This window comes from Panthera uncia, unplaced genomic scaffold, assembly GCF_023721935.1.
Source record: "Panthera uncia isolate 11264 unplaced genomic scaffold, Puncia_PCG_1.0 HiC_scaffold_462, whole genome shotgun sequence".
Classification (NCBI taxonomy): domain Eukaryota; kingdom Metazoa; phylum Chordata; class Mammalia; order Carnivora; family Felidae; genus Panthera; species Panthera uncia.
This window is the reverse complement of record NW_026059608.1, coordinates 1-11,655: the sequence shown is the minus strand read 5'-3', so window position 1 is coordinate 11,655 and position 11,655 is coordinate 1. Positions and strand designations below refer to the sequence as shown.

The 11,655-nt window shown below is 59.1% G+C and overlaps 1 protein-coding gene across 1 annotated transcript; it reads left to right on the top strand.

Annotated features, from left to right (window-relative positions):
- Positions 1–887: 887 nt before the first annotated feature.
- LOC125918126 (serine protease hepsin-like) lies at positions 888–11,557 on the top strand (the record flags this gene model as incomplete). Its single annotated transcript, XM_049624170.1, has 7 exons — positions 888–1,190; positions 1,743–1,812; positions 7,527–7,628; positions 7,716–7,757; positions 11,080–11,209; positions 11,283–11,405; positions 11,517–11,557. Coding segments are annotated over exons 2-7 (454 nt in total), but the record flags the coding sequence as incomplete, so codon positions are not given.
- Positions 11,558–11,655: the final 98 nt, after the last annotated feature.

Genomic DNA, 11,655 nt, shown 5'->3' with positions numbered 1-11,655 from the left:
AGAGAAGAGAGGGAATGCAGCCGTCTCTTCCCAGCAGTGTGGGTCTCTGCTGTGATGGGAGCTGGGGAGAGGGAGAGGGAGATGAGGGGCTGGGCAGCAGCGGGGCCCCGCCAGCACGACCCCCTGTGAGAGGCTGTGGCTCTGAGTGGAGCCAGTGTGTGGGGTGAGCAGCTGTGGTCTGTGTTTGGGTGCATGGCTGTCCACAAGCAGGTGTCTGATGGTGACCCTTGGGTGTCTGGGTGTTTATCTGGCCCTGGGGTCTGACGTGGATCGCTCTTGGCTGCTGGCGGGACAGTGTGTATCTGCCTGTGGACACTTCCGGCCGCTTGGCCTGGGCCTCAGCACTCAGTGCTGCCTTTTCCGGGCCAAGCCCCCCATCCCCCCTGTGTAGGACTTCCAGGTTCCAGAGGTCACTGCTGCAGGCAGCAGGGAAGCTGCCAAAGCAAACCAGCCCCCGTGACTTGTAGGAAGGCAGCTGGGGGGGAGGGGGCGGGGGCCAGGGCTGGGGCAGGGACCCGGACTGCCTTGTTCAGGAGCTGCACATGGGGGGCAGGAAATGGCAGGGGCAGTGGCAGGCTTGGGGCTGGGCAGGAGGTGCTAGAGGAAGCAGGGGAGGACAGGGAGGGAGTTAGGCCTGAGCTGGGGCAAGGTGGGGGGGGGGGGGCGGGTAGGGCGGGGGCTGGGCCAGAGGCAGGGGCAGAGGCAGGGGCAGGGTGGGCTTGGGGCAGCCGGGGCCCTCTGTCTGGTTGCCTCCAGTTCAAAGGCCCATCCTTCAGTCCTTGCGGGCACCCCCTCAGCCCCACCCCCCACCCCCGGCCTGCTCTGTCTGCCCAAACCCCCCCCTTCCATGTCCCCTCAGACTGGCACACCTGGGCCCCCTCCAGGCCGGAAGGAGGCGATGCGGGGGCAGGCCGGCCAGGTCCAGCCCCTGCAAACCCTGCCCCACCAGCCAGGTGGCCTCCAGCGTTGCCGATCCCTCCGCCCTGCCCCTCCCCGCCCCTTCCCCCGCCTCTGGCCCAGCCCCCCTCCTCCTCAGGTGAGGCAGCCAGGCCTAGCAGGCCCCACGCCGCCCGCTGCCTCTGCCTCCGGGCCACCGCTGCTGCGGGGCCACCATGCTCCTGCCCAGGCCCGGAGACTGACCCGACAAGGGCACTATCTCTCAGCTCCGCCCCCACCTGCCGGACCCCAGGGTAAGGACCGGGGCCCTCAGTTCCAGGCCGGGACACGGGTCCCCTCATCCTCACCCTACCTAGCGCCCACCTCCCAGCAGAGGGGCTCCCAGACGTCTCTCCAAGGACCTTGGAGCTCCAACCCCGGCTCCCTCAGACACAGGGATGGGGCCCCAGTCCCCGCCTCCCTCAGACCCGGGAGTCTGGGCTCCTACGCCCCTCCTCCCACATACCCAGCAGTTCAGAGCCCCCAAATGCCTTTTTCCCCAGGACCCAGGAGTTCAGGTCCCCAGCTCTCATCTACTCCCTCAGCCCCAGGAATTCAGACCTTCAGCCCACTCCTCACCAAGGCCCAGGCACGGGGGGCGCCCAACCCTGCAAATCAGGCGTCCCTTGGCTGCTGGTCAGACACTGACCCCATCCTTGAACCCGGCCCGATCTGCGTCCGTGATCACGGCGTGCTCTGGCCAGGGCCCAGTCCCTCCAGCCTCCCTGGATGGGCGCCTGGGACTGGGGGCACCGGGGCTGGGCTCGGCTCCCCCAGGCCCTGCCTCTCGGTTCATCTCCCCACAGGTCCCTCCCCGGCCCAGGAAGTCAGCCGGGGAATCATTAACAAGAGGCCGTGACATGGCGGAGAAAGAGGGTGAGTCCCCTTTTCCTTGAGTCCCAACTTTGGCTCTGCCTGGCGCCCCTCCCTCTGTGCTCTGTTCCCAGCCCTCCACCCCCTCAGAGCCCCCTTGCTCTGGCACCCCTCCTGGGCCCACCCCCAGCCCCTTGTGAAGTCTCTTCCACCTGATTAACTATTAACCAAATTTTCTGTGGGGCTGTGCCACCACCCGCCTTCCCGCTACCCCATATGACCTGCCTGGCTCCATGCCTCAGTTTCCCCTCACACCCCAGTGATCTCTCAGTGAACCCTGGACCGTCTTCTCCTTGGGGCTAAGGTGGGAAGACCAGCTATCATGGTTAAGGACACAGACTCTGGAGCTAAACGCACAGGCCTGTACTTGAACCTGCCACTTTTTTGCTGTGTGGTCTTGTACAACTGACATCGTTTCTCTGGGCTTCATTTTCCCCCTGGGTCAAGCATGGATCCTAATGCTACCAACCTACCTACCTGCCTACGTACAGGGGTTGTTGGGAGCTCGGAACACACACAAGGCACCACTGTGGGGCTTAGCATGTGAGACACATGCCATGAACTGGAGCGGTTATGACAGAGGTCGGCCGACTTGGCGTCCCCGGGACCCGAGACCCCCACCGATTCCAGACATTCCTCCCACCTCCCCGCACTGTGGGCAAAAGAGCAGAGGGAGGACTTTGGACTCGGCCAGGATGGATGGAGAGGGGAGAGGTCGCAGAGAAAGCACTCCAGGAACGATGGGGGAAAACATGCGCCCGAGTGGCTGGCACTGAAGGGCTCTTGGCAGGCCCCGGTGGGGGCTCCAAACAGCCCGCCTCTCCCTCAACCTCTTCCACGCTTGGGGGCCAGCTGGAGGGGCCCGATCAGGGGACGGCCTTTCCTGCCTGCCTCTCCAGTGGGGGCCGGCTCCCTCTCTTCCTCCTGCAACCAGGCTAGCTGGGTTTGGTCCCAGGTGGTGGCACTTTCTGACTGGGAGGCCCCAGATTTATCCTCTCTGGTCCTCAAGCTTTCATCTGTAGAATGGAGATGATACGAAGGCACGCCTCACAGGGTGGCATGAGGGTCTGAATGGCACGCTCGGCAGGAAGGGCCGGCTGTGTTGGCTGAGACGATCAGTGTGGACACTGCCCTTGTGGGGTCTCAGCACAGTTGGCAGATCAAGCCCCAAGCCGCACGGCTGTGGCCCAGAGCGAGCCCAGGCTCGCAGTGGCTCAGGAGGGGGCACTTGTCCTGGCTGAGCAGGTGGGTGACGGAGCCTGGAACCTCAGGGATGGCATGTCTCCTGGGGTCCCCGGGCCCGGGGCCCCTGTGTGAATGAACTGGGGAGAAAAGCAGGTCATTCCCAGAGGGGTGGCCGGAGATGGTCTGGCTACAGAGAGAAGCAAGGCAGAGTGGGGCTCCAGTGCACCCCCGGGCAGCTCAAGCCGGTCCCGTCGCGGCGTCCTGCTGGCGGGGCTGGAGCCGGCAGTCAAACCTGGATACAGATGCTGAGAGGTTCTGGTTCTGCGCCGACTTGCTGGGTGACCCAGGGTAGGTGGCTGCGCCTCTCTGGGCCTCCTTTCCTCATCTGTACACTGGGGATGAGGATAATGATACTGTCCTTATTAACACCTGGTGCAAGGATGTAAGGGAAGTGCAGGACGGGGCTAGGACAGGGCTGAGAGCCATCCCTGCCTTGTGGCTGCTACATCTGTGTTGCTTTGAAGTGTGCCCAAGGCAGGCTTCTTGGTGCTCCCCGGGGACTCAGAGTTGGAGGAGGCGATACCCGGGCCGACACTCAGGATGAGTAGGGAATAGGTAGGGTGTGCCAGGCAGAGGGAAGAGTGGCTAAAGGCAGGGGCTGACAAGGCGCTGGGTGTGCAGTGGCACATGGGTAATTCGGCTATTTCTGGAGGTGATACCGGAAGTGGAGCTGGGGCAGCGGTGAGGTGAGCAAGCCGGAGCCACGTCTCTTAGGACTATTTCTGCTGAAGGGCTGGCTGATGCCTTGGCAGTGCTGGGTCTCTCCGCAAGATGGCGCTGGTGGTTAGTCTTCGTTTCTCTTCTACTGACTTGTGTTTTACAAGTTCTGGGGCTTTTGACTGCTCTTTGGAAACTATTGGGTGTCTGATAAAGAAAGCCCCATAAGACTCTCTGGGAATTTGGGGAAACATGTTCAATCCCCGAATCTTTAACAGCGGCACCACAGGGCTGAAGGTCTAAGACTCTGTCCTGGGGACACTGGGGAGCCATGGAGGGTTCTAGGTAAAGAAGGGACAGGATGGATTTTGTGTTTAGGAAGATCTTCGGGCTTCTGTGTGGAGGCTGGACCAGAAGGGAGGCTGAGCGCAGGTGGGGCTGGGAGCAGGGAAGGAGAGGGTGGACAGGAGATGCTCAGGAGGCCTGCAGGCTGTGAGCTGGCAAGCTGTGTGTGTGGCAGGGGGAAGCATCCTGCAGATGAGGGACAGTCCTGAGGATGAGAGCCTCTGACGGGACCTGGGGGTTGGGAGGACATTGAGGCCAGTGTCAGACCAGGAGGGTCCTGTGGGCGGGGACATCTATGAGGCTGCAGGACAGAAAAGGGAAACTGAGGCTGTGGAGGTGTGTGAGACAGATATGGGAGCAGGGGACCTGAGTGGGGGGAGGCCATGTGCCACCCTATGGACTCCAGGTTTCAGGGAGTAAGAAGAGGGTCAGGGGATGGGGAAGGCCCCATCGGAGAAATGGAAGGAAAATCGGGCACGTGCCGTATCCCGGAGGCCAAAGGAGGGCCCTCCATTCAGGAAGTGGGAGCTGGGTAGGATGAGGGCTGAGCCACGAGCCTGAGTTTCAAGCCAAGGAACCAAAGATGTCACTTGTGAGGGTTTGCAGCCAAATGGTGGGGGCAGAAGACCTGAGGTAGGGCAGCCTTAGTGCCCTTGGGGGGCAGAGAGCAGTTCCTGCGGCAGAGGCTGGGCAGGCTGCCTCCCGGGCCCGGAGGCTCCCCTGCTTCCCAAGAATCAGGGCAAGGAGGCTGCCTCATGCCCACAGGGAGGACACTTCCTGCCTCCGCAAAGACGAGCCGTGAGGAGGCCTCTCACACAGGCGGACCCAGAGTGAAGACGCCTCCTGTCCCCCCACGGGCACCTGTTTTAGGGTTACTCGAAGTCCCCAGATCCAGAAGGCGTGGAAGGAGGTTCTTCCCGCCCCAAGAGACACGGGGTGGCAGCGCTTGGCACCCCAGCAGGCACACCAGAGCCTCCGGGCCGGGCCCAAAGCCCTGACAGGCACCTGAAAACAAAGGGACCAGGACCAGCCTCATGGCTGCAGGGAGTCAAGACCTCCCACCGGAACCAGGAAGATGGTTGGGGGCAGAGTCGCCGGTGGGCGGGCGTGGGCGGGAGGCCAGGGTTGGCCTGGCCCACTGTGGCCTCTTTGGAGGGAGGGAGTATTTGTTTTCTCATGCCTTGACGGGAACTGCTGGCTTCTCAAATTCTTAAGACACCCAGACTCCGGCCGTCCCAGGAGGATCCTTGACCAGGCCTTGCGCCGTTCTGGGTGCTGGTCTGGCCCTGTGCCCACCAGCTGTACTAGCACGACATGGAGGGGAGAGCTGGGAGCTCCTGCTGCCCCGGGGACTGCCTGCAGGTGCCAGGGACAGCTGGGCACACGCCAGGCCCTGCCAAAGGCTTTTAGCAGCCCTGCATCTTCGGCCCTCCCGCAATCCCTAGCCAAAGGGGTTGGCTCTTAATCCCCAGGGCCTCTGTCACACTGGGAATAAAACCCCCCTTCTCCTCAGGCTACTGGCCTCCCTGGTTGGTCCCAGCCTCAGTGCCTGCCTTCCCCCAAGCTCATGCCATTCTGGCCACATCAGTGGCCTCTCTCAAACAGATCATATGCTTATTTTTGCCTCAAGGATTTTGCCTGTGCTGTTCCCTCAGCCCACAGCGCTCTTCCTTGAGATCTTTACATGGCTGGTGTCACCCTTCAGGTCTCTGCTCAAAAGTCCCCTCTTGGGGAGACCTTCCCTCAGCACCCTCCAGAGGCCACCTGCTGCCCTGACCTGCATTATTTCCTTCATAGACTTCGCCACGGTCTGGAAATGATCGAGTTTGCTTACTTGTTTATGTTTTCCCCTCAACCTTACACATATGAGAATGTGAGCCCCACGAGAGTGAGCATCTCACCTGTTTTGTTTTGGGATGTGTCTCCTGAGCCTAGAACGGGGCCAGGTACAGTGGATGCTCCAACAGGACAATGAATGAATAGAGCTCCATTTACCAATGAGAAAAGTGAGGCCCAGAGAGGTGAAGGGTATTGCCCAGGACCACACAGCTCTAATGTAAAAGCATTTATTGAGAACTTGTTCTATGCCGGGCATTATAGCACGGGGAGAGGTAGCATGGCTTAGTGGTTCTACACTTGGGCCCCAGCACCAAATGTGCCCGGGGTTCAGGACTCAGCACTGCCTCTTGCTGGCTGAGTCACCCTGAGCATGTGACTCCACTTCTCTGAGCCGTAGTGCTTCCTGCTTGAAGAATGGGAACCATAATTGAAATGAGGCCTGAGTAAGTGAATGCATTTAGAGCAGTGCTTGAGAAAATAAGCCTGTGATTAGAGTTTGGCTATTATTTAAGAGAACTTGAAAGTACTATTTTTAGGTGAGTGCTGGGAGGATGCCCATTAAATAGATGAGAAAGCTGAGGCTCAAAGAGGTGATGCCACCTGTCCAAGGTCCCAGGGAGGGAGGGGTAAGGCCGACATTTAAAATGTTTTTTAATGTTTATTTATTTATTTATTTGTTTGTTTGTTTGTTTGTTTGTTTATAGCATGGATTCTTTAACTCTTTTTTTTTTTTTAACGTTTATTTATTTTTGAGACAGAGAGAGAGCATGAACAGGGGAGGGTCAGAGAAAGAGGGAGACACAGAATCTGAAACAGGCTCCAGGCTCTGAGCAGTCAGCACAGAGCCCGACGCGGGCCTCGAACCCACGGACCGCAAGATCACGACCCGAGCCGAAGTCGGCCGCTTAACCGACTGAGCCACCCAGGCGCCCCAATGTTTATTTATTTTTGAGAGAGAGAGAGATAGACAGACAGAGAGAGACAGAGCATGAGCGGGGGAGGGGCAGAGAGAGGGAGACCCAGAATCCGAAGCAGACTCCAGATTCCAAGCTGCCAGCACGGAGTAAGACCAATATTTCAAAGTGGGGCTTGCGAATTTTCAAACTTAGGTTCTTACCCTCCAGGGGCACATTTGACCTTGGAGCTGGGTCCTGCGGGAGAGGTCTGGCTTTGGGAGAATACCCAAGGACGGAGGGACCGGAGCAGACTGGTGGTGAGGAAATGCCAAACAGGAGGGAAGTGAGCTGCCAAGGGGGCAAAGGTCAAGGGTCACAAGAACCTCTGAGAGAGTTATCAGAAGTGAGAGTTTCGAGAAAAGGGTGCAACACGATGAAGGAGATAGCAAAGTGCGGAAGCGCCTGTCATGTGTCACCGACACTGGGGAGGAGAGATCATTACCCGGCAGGAGTGCGGCTGTCCCGGCCACGCCCCTTCCCAGCGGGAAGCCTTGTGGAGCTGGACACCTGGTTGTCCACGCTGTAGGGGAGGGACGGCCCTGAGAAACTGGGCCCAGGGCATGGCAGGCTCAGGCGTGCTAAGTTAGCCCTGGGGGCTAAGAGCTGGCTCCGTGCCCAGACCCTGCCGTGACGAGGACAGGCCTGGCGGTGGCTCCAGCACGGTGTCTGTTGCAGGTGGCCGGACTGTGCCATGCTGTTCCGGACCCAAGGTGGCAGCTCTCGCTGCGGGGACACTGCTGCTCCTGACGGCCATCGGGGCAGCATCCTGGGCCATTGGTGAGAGTGGCCTCTGGGCCTCTACCCTCCCCTGCCCCCTGCAGCCCCCCCGCCGCCTGCCTGCCCTCACCTCTACCTTCTCTGCAGTGACCTTTCTACTCAAGAGTGATCAGGAGCCGCTGTATCCGGGTGAGTAAAGCAGGCTGGGACCCTTTGGGAAGCCCTGGAGGACACATGTACCTGGTGGGAGCTCCAGAAAAAAGGTCCTGAGTGACTGCGGGAGCCTGTGCAGAGAAGTTAGCAGCGATGTTGTGCCGTGTGGAGGGCCTGCTCTGGGCCAGGCACTGTTCTAAGCACTTCACTTGTCTGGTGTCTCTTAGACTCTAAGTGCGTGACCCGCTTGGTGCATCGTGAAATTAAATTAGGGAGTTGAAAACCGCATTTTAAAAATAGATTAGATTAGAAAATACCACAGTGTACCTCTCTCTGTAAGAAAAAGTTTTGTTAATCTTCTGTTTCGGTTTTACGAGAGTGGTACTGTTTATCAGTCCGTTTTACAGATGGGGAAACTGAGGCTCGGAGCAACGCAATGATTCGCCCCAGAAAGCACAGGTTCAGGGCTACGCTGTGATGTAAAATGTGTTCCTTACTGCGAGGCAAGGTCAAAACCTGTCTGAGGGGTGCCGTATGAATTCGGCGACCCATTCTAGTTCTTCTGGGAGGCGGCTGCTGTCATGACCCCCATTTACAGATGTGGAAAATGAGACCAGAGAGGACACACAGCTGATAGATGATGAGGCCAGGAATAGCTGTTAGACTTGCCTGGTAGAGCTGTGTCTGCAGGCAGCTGAGAATGAATGGCCACACTAATAATAGATACAGACACTAAATGTGGAGTGAATGGATGAATTTTCCCAGATGCCAGCCCCGGGCTGCCGTTCTGTGGCCCAGAGCAGCAGGAAGAAAGGGGAACTTAAGTGTCGGCATGTATTTTTCACTCCCGTGAGCCTCATCAGTTCCATAAAGGGCTCTGCTCACGTCAAGAGAAGAAATGAAAATCCAGACAAGGGAAGCCTACGTCCATGTTGGTCATCATCTCAGCACTTGGCATGTACAGGTGCCGGGCGCAGGCCCCTGGGCTCTATGCTGTCACTTCATTAACCCTCCCCTAAAGCTCATTTTAATGTGGGGAGGCCGAGGCACAGAAAGGCCCAGCGATTTACTGCAGGTCTCAGAGCTAGTAAGCGGCGGGGTCTGGGATCTGAACCCAGGTAGCCTAGATCTGCTTTTGTGCAGAACAACTACACTCTGTTGTTTCTCGAGAAATAGCCGAGCAACTCGCCATAGTGACGGCTAACATCTGCCAGGCCCTGGCTGTAAATTTTGCACCATACCCCGTGAATTTGGAGCTGTTATCATCCCCATTTTTCAGATGGGGGTAACTGAGGCCCAGTGAAGTGAAGACCACACACTGAATAAGCGGCAGGACAGAGGGGTCGTGCCCCTGCCGAAAACCCCTCCATAGCTCCCCACTGCCGCTGGGCTAAAATCTCAACCCGTTGCGGCTCCAAGGCTCCTAGGGTCCATCCCCCTCTTCCGCCCGCACCTCACGCTTGCGTCTGGCACTCGCCAGGGTCCACTCTCATGCCCTTGAAGAACCCTCCCGGTCCCACAGTCTTTGCTTATCACCTCCCCCCGCCCCCTTCCCCATCCTGGTCAATGGCAGCTCCATCCTTCTATGGCTCAGGCCGAACACCGTGGAGTTGTCCTTGACCCCTGTCCTTCCTTCACAGCCACGTCCACTCTGCCAGCAAACCCTGTCCCTGCGACCCAGAGTCTAAACCCTTCGCCCCCACCGTCCCTGCCCCTGGCCCAGCTTCCATCCACCCCCTCCTGGACACCACCGCAGCCCCTCCCCAGGTTCCCCACTGCTCTGCTCCCGGCCCACAGGCAGAGGGAGCTTGTGAACCCCCGAGTCGGGTCAGGGCCTCCCGGCTCAGAGCCTCCCCTGGCTGCCCCTCTCTTCGGGGAGAAGCAAAGTCCTGGTGTTGACCCAGCCTACCTCCCAGCTCCTCTGCCTCTCGCTCACTCTGCTCCAGCCTCCTTGCTGGTCCTCCCCCACCGCACCCCCCACCAGCCTTGGGTTCTCTGTACTCGCAGGTCCTGTGGCCTAGTTCTCTGTTCCCTCACCTACCTTCCCAACTCTCTCCCCTCCTTCAGATCTACATTCACACTGCACCTCCTTAACGAAGCTCTCTCCGTGCCCGCCTATGGAAAATGGCAGCTTCACCCCGCACGCCAGTACGCCCCTGCCTCTGTCAGGCTTGATTTGTCTCCCGGGCTCCTTTTGTGACACACCATCTATTTTACTCATTTGTCCCTTTCATTCCCCGTCTCACCTACTGGCCTTTGAGTTCCACAGAGCAGGGGTTTCGTCTGATTCGCTTATTGCTTTGGCAATTTGTCCACTGCCCAAAACGGAGCCAGGCCGTGCTGAGGGGTAAATGTAAATACATACGCCTGAGGCCTGTGACCTGGCTTAGGTGTGAAAAGGGGTCCTCTGGCCATGTGGGGAGCAGCCTAGGAGGGGCTAAGAGGGCCTTCAGTTCTCAACACAACCGGCCCCAGACATGAGGAACCCCCCATGGGCTCTCTCCAGCCTTACTGTGTCTCTACCCCACCTCTTCTCACAGCTTGTGATGAGGTGTTTGGTTGAGTGGCTTTTTTTCTGCTGTCTGTCTTTCCCACCCCTGGACTTGGGCTTGGTGAGGGCACAACCCAGGGCTGCCTAGGTCATCTTTGTGCCCCCAGCATCACCCCACACAGGACTGGGTACGGAGTATATGTCTAGTTAACACTTATCTGGTGAATGAATGAATGAATGAATGAATACTACTTGGAGAAGTGCCATGGATTTTAGTATATTCAAGGCTTGGACAAGTCTTGCAGAAAGGATAGCTTTTCTTTCTTTCTTTCTTTCTTTCTTTCTTTCTTTCTTTCTTTCAAAAAAACTATAGGGTATCTAGATACTTTGGCAATCTGATGTGTCAAGGGTCTTCAGGCTGCAAAAGACAAAAGGAAAAAAGAAACAAACTGGTTAAACAGAAAGGGAAATGATGAACTTACTTCTCCAACAGTTCTGGGGGTCTTGCAAGCCTGGCTTCATCAAGGGGCAGATCTTGGCTTTCCTCCGCGTTGGCTGAGTTTTCCCCTCCTGGGGGTAAAGATGGCCCCGGGAGATCCAGCCGCACACGCCATCCTCTCCGGAGCTCGCTGGAAACCGCTTCCCTCTTCCCAAATGGCCAAGCAAAGGGTCAGACTAGCGGTGCATGTGCAGCTGGCTCAGGCAGCCCGGCGGCCACAGGAAGGTCCCCGGGTTCCCAGCCCATAGGGGCCCCCCAGCTCCTATTGGCTCCGCGGAGACCCTGGCCTGGAGCCCCGCAGGGTCGGGCGGGCAAGTGGGTGGGCACAGCGGGGAGGTGACCCAGGCGGCCGTCCTGTCGCCCTGCAGTGCAGGTCAGCCCTGCCGACGCCCGGCTCATGGTGTTCGACGACACGGAGGGCACGTGGCGGCTGCTGTGCTCCTCGCGCTCCAACGCCGGGGTGGCGGGCCTGGGCTGCGAGGACATGGGCTTCCTCAGGTAGCGGGCGGCCCTTGGGGGGTGGGCGGGCGGCGCGGGGCGGGAGGAGCAGGCCTGACCCCTGCCTGCCCAGGGCCCTGGGCCACTCGGAGCTGGACGTGCGGACGGCGGGCGCCAACGGCACGTCGGGCTTCTTCTGCGTGGACGAGGGGAGGCTGCCGCTGGCCCGGAGGCTGCTCGAGGTCATCTCCGTGTGGTGAGGAGGGCAGCGGGCAGGGGCGCCCACCCGCCCGCGGTCGGTGCCCTTTCTTCGTCTTAATTGGCCTCTCTTTTTATTTCTGCCTCTGCCCCTGTCTTTCTCTCACAGTGACTGTCCCAGGGGCCGTTTCCTGGCTACCGTCTGCCAAGGTGAGACCCTGAAACTCAGAACCCTCTCCCTTAGGCCCTCCCCCCAAACCCAGAGCAGGGCCATGTCCCATCAGGCACCCCCCCCCCCCCCCCCCCCC